General features: G+C 42.4%; 1 protein-coding gene across 2 annotated transcripts in view; it reads left to right on the top strand.

Annotated features, from left to right (window-relative positions):
• The window catches only part of gcn1 (GCN1 activator of EIF2AK4), a 178,227-nt gene that overhangs the window by 90,731 nt on the left and 72,962 nt on the right, over positions 1 to 14,534 (top strand). For both annotated transcript variants that reach the window (XM_063040918.1, XM_063040917.1), the window contains 4 exons: positions 454 to 575; positions 797 to 911; positions 9,891 to 10,070; positions 11,233 to 11,453. In XM_063040918.1, the coding sequence (XP_062896988.1) occupies positions 454 to 575; positions 797 to 911; positions 9,891 to 10,070; positions 11,233 to 11,453 (638 nt within the window). The remainder of the gene's footprint in view (positions 1 to 453; positions 576 to 796; positions 912 to 9,890; positions 10,071 to 11,232; positions 11,454 to 14,534) is intronic.

The raw sequence follows: 14,534 nt of genomic DNA, 5'->3' as shown, positions 1-14,534 counted from the left end.
AAGAATGGGGAATTCCTGTAGAAACTGATTTGATTTAAGTTGAAGTGATAAACAGAATGACTGAGAGAATGTTGGAAAGGTGCTGGCACAGAGCTGATGGTGATGCAGACCCCATGGGGTACAGAGACCTCTTAGATGCTTACATTTCAGTGTCTGCACCAAGTCTCAGCATTAATTATTTTTACACTTCTTTTCATGAATACTGATCAGTACCATAGAAAACTTTTATGAAGTGATGACGTAACCCTAAATAAATATAATTCTGAATTAATACTGACTCCAAAACCTAATTTTTGAATAATTAACTAACAGACAAGTGCAACTCACTTGGCCTTGCAGTATGTGGCCAATAAAGTGCCTGGTAATGTCCCCATTTTCCTCATAAAGTGTTTAGCACTGGTATCCTATTAGTCTCGGTAGAACCATTTACTTCCATTTCTCATTTCTTTGTAGGTGCTTTGTTTGCTTTTGAGATGTTGTGCAATATGCTGGGGAAACTCTTTGAGCCGTATGTGGTGCACGTGCTCCCTCACTTGCTGTTATGTTTTGGTGATGGCAACCAGTATGTCCGAGAGGTCAGTGAATCTTGTATTTGTATATATCTCTTTATTTTTGTATACATAGCCTGATCATTTGGTGGTGAAAATGAAATATGAGTAACAACACTCTTGTCAGCTATCTAAAAGGTTACAGATAAATAGCACGAATGCTCTTTTGGGAGGAGATCGATGGTGTAACCTCTGCTTAGGTCTCAAATTGGAGTAACACCCGTATCCGCACCTTGCTTTATCCACAGGCATCAGATGATACTGCAAAGGCAGTGATGCGTAATCTGAGTGCACATGGAGTAAAGCTTGTGCTGCCATCGTTACTTGTTGCTCTGGAGGAGGAATCCTGGAGAACTAAAGCAGGTATCATTGAATAAATGAGGTGATTTTAACTCCATCCACCTAACAGGAACTGAGCAGATGAAAACGTGTCCACTTTCTTTATAAACACAAGAGATTCTGAAGATGCTGGATATCCAATGTAACATACACAAAATGCTGGAGGAACTCAGCAGGTCAGGCAGCATCCATGGAGGGGAACAAAGAGTTGAGTTTCAGGCGAGACCCTTCATCAGCGTCCATTTTATTTACCACAACGGTACCTTTCATTCCTAACTGGGACTCTATTGCATCTCTGACTGTGTTTTCAATGATACAATTTCATCTGCTCTTTAAACATGAGTTATGCTTCAGCTAGGAGCTATTTTTGAATGCTTTCTTGTAAGAGTCCACAAATTAAACAATCTCTCTGCATCGTTAAGCATATCGCTGAACTGACAATGCTCAGATAATTTCTTCAATTCAGTCACGTAAGGTGAAATAGACTCCCCTTCCTTTTGATTCTGCTTATGAGCCTGAGGTGTTCTGCATTGAATAATGGTTTTGGTTCTAAATGTTCCTCCATTACTTTCATGATATCAGCAAAGCTCATTTTGATTGAAGCAGTTAAACTTCTATTGGAACTATATGCTTTTCCACCCATTGCACCCAGCAACACTGGCAGTTGCTTTTCATCGGCTATTTCATTTGCTTCTGCCTTTTTTTTTTAAACTTGAATGTCTCTCTCCCCTTCCAAAGACTTATTTTTTTTGTAACTCCAGAAGCCAATTAAAAGAAAAACACAGGAGACAAGATACTTGTCTACTTAGTTTTTTTTCCCCCTTCTTTTAATGAGGCAATCACCTATGTCATGGTGGTGTATGTGATTCACGTGCTTCTTACATATAAACCCATAATAAATTATGGAAACAAGCACAACTTAATCAAACAAAATATTTACAATATTACTGAAATGCAGAATGCACTACAAGTGGGTAAGAGGGCAATAATAGAAACATAGAAAACCTACAGCACAATACAGGCCCTTTGGCCCACAAAGTTGTGCCGAACATGTCCCTACCTTAGAAATTACTAGGCTTACCCATAGCCCTCTATTTGTCTAAGCTCCATGTACCTATCCAAAAGTCTCTTAACAGACCCTATCGTATCCGCCTCCACCACCATTGCCGGCAGCCCATTCCACGCACTCACCACTCTGCGTTTTTTTTTTAAATCTTACCCCTGACACCTCCTCTGTACTTAGTAATGAAAAGAGCACGGGATAAATTTATTGGAGGGGTGGGGGAATAAAACTGCAGATGCTGCAACCTGAAACAAAAACAGGAAATGAGTCTTGGCCTGAAATATCGTCTGATTCTCCTCCATAGATGCTGCCTGGCTTGCTGAGTTAAGACCTTAAGACAGTAGCAGAATTGGACTATTCAATCCAAGTCTACCCAGCCGTTCAATTACTGCTAATTTATTATCTCTCACAATCCTATCCTTCTGCCTTCTCCCTTCTCCCTGTAACCCTTGATGCTTTTATTTATCAAGAACCTGTTAACCTGTGCTTGAAATATACCCAACGACTCTACCTCCACATCTTCTGTGACAATAAATTCCACAGATTCACCATCCTTTGGCTAAAGAAATTCCTCTTCAACTCAGTTTTAAAGTGTCCTTGTTCCGAGGCTGTGACCTCTGGTAATGCTGAGGGTTTACAACACTTTGTTCGGACTTCACTGAGCTGTTTTGAGCCCCTGATAGTGTCATAGAACACTACAGCTCAGAAACAAGCCCTTCATCCCACCTAATCCATGCTGAACCATTAATCTGCCAGTCCAATTAACCTGCATCTGGACCATAGCCCTCCATACCCCGCCCATGACCTCTAGTTTTAGTTTCACCCAACCTCAGTTGAAAAGGCCAGCTTGCATCTATAGCCCTCACTTTGTATACCTGCTATTCTCCAGGGAATAGCATCCTAACCTATTCAATCTTACTCTATAACTCAGGTTCTCAAGACCCAACAATACCCTTGTGAATTTTCTCTATACCTTTCAATTATATTGATATCTTTCCTGTAGTTAGGTGCTCCAAATTAGGCTTCACTAATGTTTTCAACAATTTTAACATAACATCCCAAGTCCTGTACTCAGTACGTTGATTTACGAAGACCAATGTGCCAAGGTACTGTACAGTTCTGGTTATTCAACATCAGCAAAAAGCTGATGTCCTATGGTACCTTTAACATAGTAAAATTCCCCAAGAGAGAAACAGTTAAGACAGATATTGATGCTGAGAGAGTTAGGAGAGAATTAAAAGCTTGGCCATTTTAAAAAAAAAAGGATCTGCAAGCTAACTCTAATTTGAGCTTAAGAACTATAATGTTCTACAATGATTAATGGAATGATATTTAGATTTAGATATGGAAGACTTGAATTTAAACCACTGCAGAAATTGAACCACAGTGCTGTCAGGAAAAGTAACCACACAAAGGGAAAGAAATTAAATCAGCATAGCCAACAAATACAATGAGGGATATTAAATTTGCCACAATCAATATTTACTAACTGTTCTGAGATCCTGAGTCAAGTGGCTTTGTGTTTGTGCTTTCTTTCATTCATTGCCCTGTCCATAGAAACCACAGCACAGAAACAGGCCTGTTGGCCCTTCTTGGCTGTGCCGAACTATTTTCTGACTAGTCCCACGGACCATATCCCTCCATATGCCTCCCATCCATTTATCTGTCCAACTTATTCTTAAATGTTAAAAAAGAACCCGCATTTACCACCTCGTCTGGCAGCTCATTCTATATTCCCACCACTATCTGTGTGAAGAAGCCCCCACTAATGTTCCCTTTAAACTTTTCCCCCCTCACTCTTAACTCATGTCCTCTGGCTTTTTTTCTCCCCTTGCCTCAGTGGAAAAAGCCTGCTTGCATTCACTCAATCTATACCCATCATAATTCTATATACCTCTATCAAATCTCCCCTCATTCTTCTACGCTCCAGGGAATAAAGTCCTAACCTATTCAAACTTTCTCTGTAACTGAGTTTCTCAAGTCCCAGCAACATCCTTGTAAACCTTCTCTGCACTCTTTCAACCTTATTTATATCCTTCCTGTAATTTGGTGACCAAAACTGAACACAATACTCCAGATTCAGCCTCACCAATGCCTTATACAACCTCATCATAACATTCCAGTTCTTATACTCAATACTTTGATTTATAAAGAGCAATGTACCAAAAGCTCTCTTTACGACCCTATCTACCTGTGACGCTACTTTTAGGGAATTTTGTATCTGTATTCCCAGATACCTCTGTTCCACTGCACTCCTCAGTGCCTTACCATTAACCCTGTATGTTCTACCTTGGTTTGTCCTTCCAACGTGCAATACCTCACATTTGTCTGTATTAAACTCCATCTGCCGTTTTTCAGCCCATTTTTCCAGCTGGTCCAAGTCCTTCTGCAGGCTCTGAAAACCTTCCTCACTGTCTACTACACCTCCAATCTTTGTATCATCAGCAAATTTGCTGATCCAATTTACCACATTATCATCCAGATCATTGATATAGATGACAAATAACAATGGACCCAGCACTGATCCCTGTGGCACACCACTAGTCACAGGCCTCCACTCAGAGAAGCAATTCTCTACTACCACTCTTTGGCTTCTTCCATTAAGCCAATGTCTAATCCAGTTTACCACCTCTCCATGTATACCTAGCGACTGAATTTTCCTAACTAACCTCCCATGCGGGACCTTGTCAAAGGCCTTACTGAAGTCCTTGTAGACAATATCCACTGCCTTCCCTTCATCCACTTTCCTGGTAAGCTCCTCGAAAAACTCCAATAGATTGGTCAAACATGACCTACCACGCACAAAGCCATGTTGACTCTCCCTAATAGGTCCCTGTCTATCCAAATGCTTGCAGATTCTGTCTCTTAGTACTCCCTCCAATAACTTACCTACTACCGATGTTAAATTTACTGGCCTATAATTTCCCGGATTACTTTTCGATTCTTTTTTAAACAACGGAACAACATGAGCCGCTCTCCAATCCGCCAGCACCTCACCTGTAGACAGCGACATTTTAAATATTTCTGCCAGGGCCCCTGTAATTTCAACACTAGTCTCCTTCAAGGTCCGAGGGAACACCCTGTCAGGTCCCAGGGATTTACCCACTTTAATTTACCTCAAGACAGCAAGGACCTCCTCCTTTTCGATCTGTACAGTTTCCATGATCTCACTACTTGTTTCCCTTAATTCCATAGACTTCATGCCAGTTTCCTTAGTAAATACAGACGCAAAAAACCTATTTAAGATCTCCCCCATTTCCTTTGGTTCCGCACATAGGCGACCACTCTGATCTTCAAGAGGACCAATTTTATCCCTTACAATCCTTTTGCTCTTAATATACCTGTAAGAGCTCTTTGGATTATCCTTCACTTTGACTGCCAAGGCAATCTCATGTCTTCTTTTAGCCCTCCTGATTTCTTTCTTAAGTATTTTCTTGCACTTCTTATACTCCTCAAGCACCTTATTTACTCCCTGCTTCCTATACATGTCATACAACTCCCTCTTCTTCTTTATCAGAGTTGCAATATCCCTTGAGAACCAAGGTTCCTTATTCCTATTCACTTTGCCTTTAATCCTGACAGGAACATACAAATTCTGTACTCTCAAAATTTCTCCTTTGAAGACTTCCCACCTACCGATCACATCCTTGCCAGAGAACAACCTGTCCCAATCCATGCTTTTTAGATCCTTTCTCATTTCTTCAGATTTGGCCGCCTTCCAGTTAAGAACCTCAACCCTAGGACCAGATCTATCCTTGTCCATGATCAAGTTGAAACTAATGGTGTTATGATCACTGGAACCAAAGTGCTCCCCTACACAGACTTCCATCACTTGTCCTAACTCGTTTCCTAACAGAAGATCCAATATTGCATCCTCTCTAGTTGGTCCCTCTATATATTGATTTAGAAAACTTTCCTGAACACATTTTACAAACTCTAAATCATCTAGACCCCTAACAGTATGGGAGACCCAATCAATATATGGAAAATTAAAATCCCCTACCACCACAACTTTATGTTTCCTGCAGTTGCCTGCTATCTCTCTGCAGATTTGCTCTTCCAATTCTCGTTGACTATTGGGTTGTCTGTAATGCAATCCCACTAATGTGGCCATACCTTTCCTGTTTCTCAGCTCCACCCATAAGGACTCAGTAGACCAGCCCTCTAATCTGTCCGGCCTGAGCACTGCTGTAATATTTTCCCTAACAAGCAATGCTACTCCCCCACCTTTCATTCCTCTGCCTCGATCACATCTGAAACATCGGAACCCTGGAATATTAAGCTGCCAGTCCTGCCCCTCCTGTAGCCAAGTTTCACTAATTGCTATAACGTCATAATTCCACATGTCAATCCACGCCCTCAACTCATCCGCCTTCCCCGCAGTACTCCAAGCATTGAAGTATATACACCTCAGAAGATTTTTACCACCACTCACAACCTTTCTATTAGCGGATTTGCTTGAACTTTTAACATCATTTATTTTCACCCCAGCCACACTGTCAGCTCTGGCACTCTGGTTCCCATCCCCCAGCAAATCTAGTTTAAAGCCTCCCCAATAGCATTAACAAACCTCCCTGAAAGGATATTGGTCCCCCTGTAGTTCAAGTGTAACCCGTCTCTCTTGTACAGGCCCCACCTGCCCCAGAAGAGGTCCCAATTATCCTGAAATCTGAAACCCTGCCCCCTACACCAGTTCCTCAGCCACTTGTTCATCCTCCAGAGCATCCTATTCCTACCCTCACTGGCACGTAGCACAGGTAGCAATCTGGAGATTACCACGCTCGAGGTCCTGCTTTTCAACTTCCTACCAAGCTCTCTATACTCATTCTCCACGACCTCCTCACTCTTCCTTGCTATGTCATTGGTACCGATGTGCACCACGACATCTGGCTGATCACCCCCCCACTTCAGAATGTCATGCAATCGATCAGAGACATCCTTGACCCTGGCACCCGGGAGGCAACAAACCATCCTGGATTCTCTGTCACAACCACAGAACCTCCTATCTGTACCTCTAACTATCGAGTCCCCTATCACTACTGCTCTCCTCTTTATCCACCCTCCCTTCTGCACTGCAGAGCCAGACTCAGTGCCAGAGATCCAGCTACTGCAGCTTGTCCCAGGTAAGTCATCCCCCCCAACAGTATCCAATGCGGTATACTTGTTGAGGGGAATGGCCACAGGGGAACCCTGCTCTGCCTGCCCTTCCCTCTTCCCTCGCCTGACAGTGACCCAATTTTCTGTGCTCTGCTCCTTTGGCGTAACTACCTCCCTGTAGCTACTATCTATAATCTCCTCATTCTCCCGAATGATCCGCAGGTCATCCAGCTGCTGCTCTAGTTCCCTAACGCGGTTTGTTAGGAGCTGCAGCTGGATGCACTTCTTGCAGGTGTCGTTGTCAGGGACACCGGAGGGCTCCCTGACTTCCCACATCCTGCAAGAGGAGCATTCCAACATCCTGCCTGGCATTCTCTCTACGCTAGACAATCTGAATAAAAAACTTACCAGAACCTACCCTGGCCTCTGCCTGTTCTCGCCGAAGCCTGTTGAGCCAAAGCTGCCCCACTCTGACTCAGTCCACTCCGACGATGGCCGCTGTATATGGTGGTCTGCTTTTAAAGCTTGGCGCGCTACATCACGCGCCTGCGCAGTGCAGACCCTTGACCCCGAGCCGTGTTTAAGAAAAAAAAACAACTTTTTCTACCCGAATTCTTCCACTCCCTTCTTCAGCTGCTTGCTTCCACTGAAAACCCTGTCCTGAAGCTGCATGAAGGCTGCAGGTTGTGGGCACCTTTAATCAAATCCAAAAGTCAGCTTCATCACTATTGTAGTTACATTTTTACCCATCAAAGAAACTGACTTGTCCGTCCAAAGCAGTGTCTGCATTTCCCATGTTGGCTTCATAAGCTAGTTCAGAACCCATGAGATCAGAGTGAAACCAAGTAATTCTCAGTTGCCTATTCCTATTGACCCACACCTGGATCGTACCCCTCACATCCATGTACATATCCAGCTTCTCTTAAATGGTGCAACAGAACTTGCATCCACCACTTCCACTGGCAGCTCATTCCTCACTCACTCCACCCTCTGAGTGAAGAAGATCCCCCTCAGGATCTCCTTAAGTATTGAATCTTTCTCCCTTAATCCATGACTTCTAGTTGTAGTCTGTCTCAACCTTAGTGGAGAAAGCCTGCTTGCAGTTATCCTATCTATATCTTCATAATTTTGTATACCTCTATCAAATCTCCCTCATTCTTCTATGCTCTAGGAAATAAAGTCCTAACCTATTCAAACTTTCCCTTTCACTCAGATCCTCAATTTCCAGCAATATCCTTGTAAATTTTCTCTGCAGTCTTTCAATCTTCTTGACATCTTTCCTGTAGATTGTTAAAAGTACTGGACAAAATGCTCCAAATTGGGCCTCACCAATTCCAATATAACATTTCAGCTCCTGTACTCAATACATTGATTTATGAAAGCAAATGTGCTAAAAACTTTTATGGCCCTATCTACCTGTGACACCACTTTTAAAGGAATAATGGATCTGTATTCCCAGATTCCTCTGTTCTCTTGCACTCTTCAGTGCCCTACCACTCACCAGTGAAGACCTACCCTGGTTGGTCCTCCCACAGTGCAACACCTCACACGTGTCTGCATTAAATTCCATCTGCCCAGTTACCCAACTGGTCCAGATCGTTGATATAGATAACAACAACTGACTCAGTACCAATTCCTGTGGCACTCTGCTGATACACTTATCTAAGGCAGGATGTGCTGGTATTGGAGAGGGTGAAACAGTTAATGCATGAAAAGTGTTTGATGGTTCTGGGCCTGTACTCACTGACATTTAAAAGAATGGGGATAGGGGGAGTAGATCTCATTGAAACCTATTGATGGATATGATGTTTCTCATATCCTGCAGCATTTTGTGTATGTTGCTCAGGAAGTGCTGAGGAACTCAACCAGTCAGGCAGAATCATTGGAAAGAGAAGCCATTTAACATAGAACATAGAACAGTACAGCACAGTACAGGCCCTTCGACCCACAATGTTGTGCCAACCCTCAAACCCTGCCTCCCATATAAGCCCCCACCTTAGATTCCTCCATATACCTGTCTAGTAGTCTCTTAAACTTCACTAGTGTATCTACCTCCACCACTGACTCAGGCAGTGCATTCCACGCACCAACCACTCTCTGAGTAAAAAACCTTCCTCTAATATCCCCCTTGAAATTCCCACCCCTTACCTTAAAGCCATGTCCTCTTGTATTGAGCAGTGGTGCCCTGGGGAAGAGGCGCTGGCTATCACTCTATCTTCCTCTTATTATCTTGTACACCTCTAGCATGTCTCCTCTCATCCTCCTTCTCTCCAAAGAGTAAAGCCCTAGCTCCCTTAATCTCTGATCATAATGCATACTTTCTAAACCAGGCAGCATCCTGCTAAATCTCCTCTGTACCCTTTCCAATGCTTCCACATCCTTCCTATAGTGAGTTGAGAACCAAGTTAAGAACCTTTCCTCAGTTACATTTCATGGAACGAAAAGGGAAAGAATTGCCCACCAGTCCCACAAGGCCCAGCCCTCTGCCAAGCCCACATCAAACCCTTCCCTTAGGTGGCACCAGAAGGACACACTCAACTACTGCACAGCTTTAATACATATAGAAAGTGCTGCTGCTGCTTACTATCGTGCCAGGAAAAAGTGGAAAGTCAGACAGCGTTTAAAACTCTGCTCATTCTGAAGCAGTGACTGCATTCCTACCCCCTCTCCTCAAAATATGCCCTAACGCATATTAGTGTTTGCAATGTAATTCTTCGATTTCTTAATTAATTTTCAATTAAATGAAATTATGCCCAGAAATTGCTTGTGGCTGGGTCTTTGTTTTTGTGCAGATCAGTCTGTATTGGGTGCATTCTTGAACTTGTTCATTCTGTAATGTTTAGGATCTGTTGAACTGCTGGGTGCCATGGCTTACTGTGCCCCCAAGCAGCTGTCGTCCTGTCTGCCAAGCATTGTACCCAAGCTGACTGAGGTCCTGACGGATTCCCACGTGAAGGTGCAGAAAGCAGGGCAGCAAGCTTTACGACAGATTGGCTCTGTTATCAGGAACCCAGAGATATTGGGTGAGTTTATTGCACATGAAGTAAATGGACACCTTGTGCTTTTCTTGTGCTTTGTTATGTGCTTTACAAACCTCTGGATTATATTCCGTCAAATTAAACCAGTTCTTTACTGCATGGAGCTCTCTGATGTATAGTACTATGCAAAAGTCTTAGGCACGTAAAAAATCTGTAAAGTGAAGATGCTGTCAAAAATAATGAAATGAAAAGTTTCTAAATAGCAAAAAGATTATAAAGTGAGTAAACAGTTTAAAAAAAAAACTAAAACAGATCAATATTTGGCGTGACCACCCTTTGCCTTTAAAACTGCATCAATTCTCTTAGGTACACTGTCAAGCAGTTTTATAAGACCAGCTGATAGGTTGTTCCAGGCATCTTGGAGAACTTGCCACAGTTCTTCTGCAGACTGGCTATCTCACTTGCTTCTGTCTCTCCAGGTAATCCCTCTGGAATAGGGTTCAAAGGGGGCAATACCATCTGAAACTATGAAAAATCTAGGGTGCCTTGCACTTTTGCACAGTACTGTACCACGAAGGAAGCACAGCTGGTTAATTGTAGAGATGTCATCTTGGGATGGTCGGATTTTGTGGGCTATCAGGTTTGTTGAGATAGATCCCAAAATTAAACACCTGGCACAAGATGAGCACTGAAATAATAAATCCTCCTTGAGAATGCAGTTAATCCAATACATGAACTGGATGTTTCACATTTTGCAAATCGACCTGTTACTATGGCTTACTCATCAAACCTATGAGTAAAACCAAGGTTATTGTAGAACAATCAGGCTATAGCCCCATCGAGTACCTAACTTGTCGTCAAGAAATGGGAGTAGCTCACTATTTGATTACACTCCAGAAGAATTCAGTACGATATCCTGGTGTAATGTTCTAGTGCTTGTCTGTCACAGTTGAAATGAACAATTTGTTCCTGTACTTTGAGACTACTCCAAAGCACATGGTTAATTCTAAGCATCCTCATGGGGACTGTCAAATATAGTGATGAGTTTCTGTTTGTAACCAATAACCAAGTAGCCAAAAATAGGCTTTGGCATCTCATATTAAATGCACTGAGGTAGAGTATGAAGGGCTTTGGTTAGCTATTTTATTCTGATTTGAATGTGCATGGAAATAACTAAAGTAATGCACTGTGTGTTTTTATTAAACAGCAATCACACCAGTTCTACTAGATGCCCTCACAGATCCATCCAGGAGGACACAGTTATGTCTTCAGACTTTGCTCGATACCAAGTTTGTCCACTTTATTGATGCACCATCTCTAGCCCTGATCATGCCAATTGTGCAGAGAGCATTCCAGGATCGATCCACAGACACCCGTAAGATGGCAGCCCAGATCATTGGGAACATGTACTCCCTTACAGACCAGAAGGTAATGCTTGCAATGTTAGAAGTGACAAGAGCTTCATGCTTTCCGGCGTAGTGAAAAGAGTTGGAAGTACATTTAATCACTGTAATGTTGTCCAGAGACAACGTAGCCATTTTAGCATTACACCTGGAGGTGCATGCAACCATAAGAAATAGGAGCAGAAGTAAGGCACTTGGTTCTTCAAGCTTGCTCCTCCATTTAATAAGATCACACCTGATCTGGTTGTAAACTTGGTTTCATGATCTTGAAATACCATTTCATCCCCTTTATTGATCTATCTACCTGTGCTTTAAAATTATTCTATGACTATATATTCACCGCCTTAAGGAAAAGAATTCCAAAGACTTGTTACCCTAAGAAAGAAAACATTTCACCTTGTATCTAATATAGACAATCCCTTTAAAACAGGCAACTCTACTTCTAGGCTTTTCCACAAGAGAAAACCTTCTCTTCACATCCAGCCGGTCAAGATGCTCAAAGCTTATCTTTTCAAAGTTCAAAGAAAATTTTGTAATCAAAGTACATATGTTTCCATATACTACTCTGAGATTCATTTTCTTGCTGGCATTCACAGTAAATACAAAAAACACAATGGAATCAATGAAAAACTGCACACAACAGACAGATAACCAGTATGCAAAAGGCAACAAACTGTGCTAATGCAAAAGAAAAAACAGGCAAAATAATAATAATAAATGAATAAGAAATAAATATTGAGAAAATGAAATGAGCCCTTGAAAGTGAATTCTTGGGTTGTAAGAACGGTTCAGTGCTGGGGTGAGTGAAGTTGTGTGAAGTTATCCCCTCTGGTTCAAGAGCCTGCTGGTTGAGGGGTAATAACTTCCTGAACCTGGTGGCGTGCATCCTGAGGTTTCTGTACCTCCTTCCTGTTGGCAGCAGTGAGAAGAAAGCATGGTCTGGATGGTAGGGATTGATTAATTCCCAGTGACACTGAAGGAGCAGTGATATATTTCCAAGTCAGGGTGGTGTGTGACTCGGGGGTCACTTCCAATTGATGGTCTTCCCATGCCTATGGTTCCTATGGTAGATGTCATGGGTTTGGAAGGTACATCTGGGTTAATTAACTTTTGCTTATAAGATATACTACTGGTTTAGGATATCAGTCCAATTAACCCCTGAACTGCTTCCAATATGTTTGCAGTTTTTCTTTTTTTAAAAAAGACCTGTACTTTGCACCATGCTCCAGATGGTCTTGCCAGTGCCTATTAACTAAAACATAACCTCTTGCCATGCCATTCTATTTACCAGGCAATAAACAATATCTGAATGCCAACCTTCTGTGAATCATGCACTATGACATTTGATTTCCCTCGGCCTCACAGAGCTCTCCAATCATTCACTTTCAGAAAAAGGCTTTTTTATTTTTTTTCTGCAAAAACAATTTAAATTTCTGACATATTCTAGTTGCTGGATCTTTGACCATTCACTTAAACCTATTTGCATACACTCTGTGGCCACTTTATTTGATGCCTCTTGTACCTAATAAGTGACCAAACTGAGTGTATGTTCGTGCTCTTCTGCACACCACTGTTGTAACACGTGGTTACTTGAGTTGCTGTTGCCTTCCTGTCAGCTTGAACCATTCTGGTATTTCTCCTCTGACTTCTCTTGTTTTCAAGACGTTTTTGCCCACAGAGCTACTGCTCATTGGATGTTTTTTTGTTTTTCACACCATTCTCTGTAAACTAGAGATTGTTGTATGTGAAAATCCCAGGGGATCAGCAGTTTCTAAAATACTCAAACCACCCTGTCTGGCACCAACAATCACAAGATCACAAGACAAAGGAGAAGAAGTAGGCCATTCGGCCCATCGAGTCTGCTCCGCAGCTCCCCCATGAGCTAAACTATTCACCCATCTAGTTCCAATTTCCGGCTTTTTCCCCATATCCCTTGATAACCCTGACTAACTAGATACCTGTCAATCTCCTCCTTAAACACCCTCAATGATCGGGCCTCCACAGCCATATGTGGCAACGAATTCCACAAATCCACGACCCTCTGGCTAAAAAAATTTCTCCTCATCTCTGTTTTAACTGGGTACCCTCTAATTCTAAGACTATTGCCTCTTGTCCGGGACTCACCCACCAAGGGAAACAACCTTTCCACATCTACTCTGTCCAGCCCTTTCAACATTCGAAACGTTTCTATGAGATCCCCTCTCATTCTTCTATACTCTAATGAATACAATCCAAGAGCCGACAGATGCTCCTCATATGTTAGCCCCTGCATTCCAGGAATCATCCTTGTAAATCTTCTCTGAACTCTCTCCAACATCAGTATATCCTTTCTAGGATTGGGGGCCCAAAACTGCACACAGTATTCCAAATGAGGTCTCACTAATGCCCCATAGAGCCTCATCAACACCTCCTTACTCTTATACACTATTCCTCTTGAAATGAATGCCAACATAGCATTCGCTTTCCTTACCGCCAATCCAACTTGGTGGTTAACCTTTAGGGTATCCTGCACGAGGACCCCCAAGTCCCTTTGCCCTTCTGATTTTCGAATTTTCTCCCCATCTAAATAATAATCTGCCCGATTATTTCTTCTTCCGAAATGTACAACCGTACATTTGTCAACGTTGTATCTCATCTGCCATTTCTTTGCCCACTCTCCCAAACTGACTAAGTCTCTCTGCAACCTTTCCGTTTCTTCAACATTTCCTGCTCCTCCTCCTATCTTGGTGTCATCCGCAAACTTGGCCACAAAACCATTTAATCAATAATCCAAATCATCAATATACATTGTAAAAAGAAGCGGCCCCAACACCGACCCCTGCGGAACACCACTAGTAACCAGCAACCAATCAGAATAGGATCCCTTTATTCCCACCCTTTGCTTTCTGCCTATCAGCCAATGCTCCACCCATTTCAATATCTTTCCTATAATTCCATGGGCTCTCATCTTATTAAGGCAGGATCCATGCTGCCTTCATGAAACCATGCTGGCTTCGGCCTATCTTGTCATACACCTTGAAGTATTTCATAACCTCGTCCTTGAGGATTGACTCCAATATCTTTCCAACCACCGATGTCAGACTAATAGGTCTGTAATTTTCTTTTT

This window comes from Mobula hypostoma, chromosome 2, assembly GCF_963921235.1.
Source record: "Mobula hypostoma chromosome 2, sMobHyp1.1, whole genome shotgun sequence".
NCBI classification, from domain to species: domain Eukaryota; kingdom Metazoa; phylum Chordata; class Chondrichthyes; order Myliobatiformes; family Myliobatidae; genus Mobula; species Mobula hypostoma.
The sequence above is the reverse complement of the archived record's forward strand: the minus strand, read 5'-3'. Positions and strand labels throughout refer to the sequence as shown.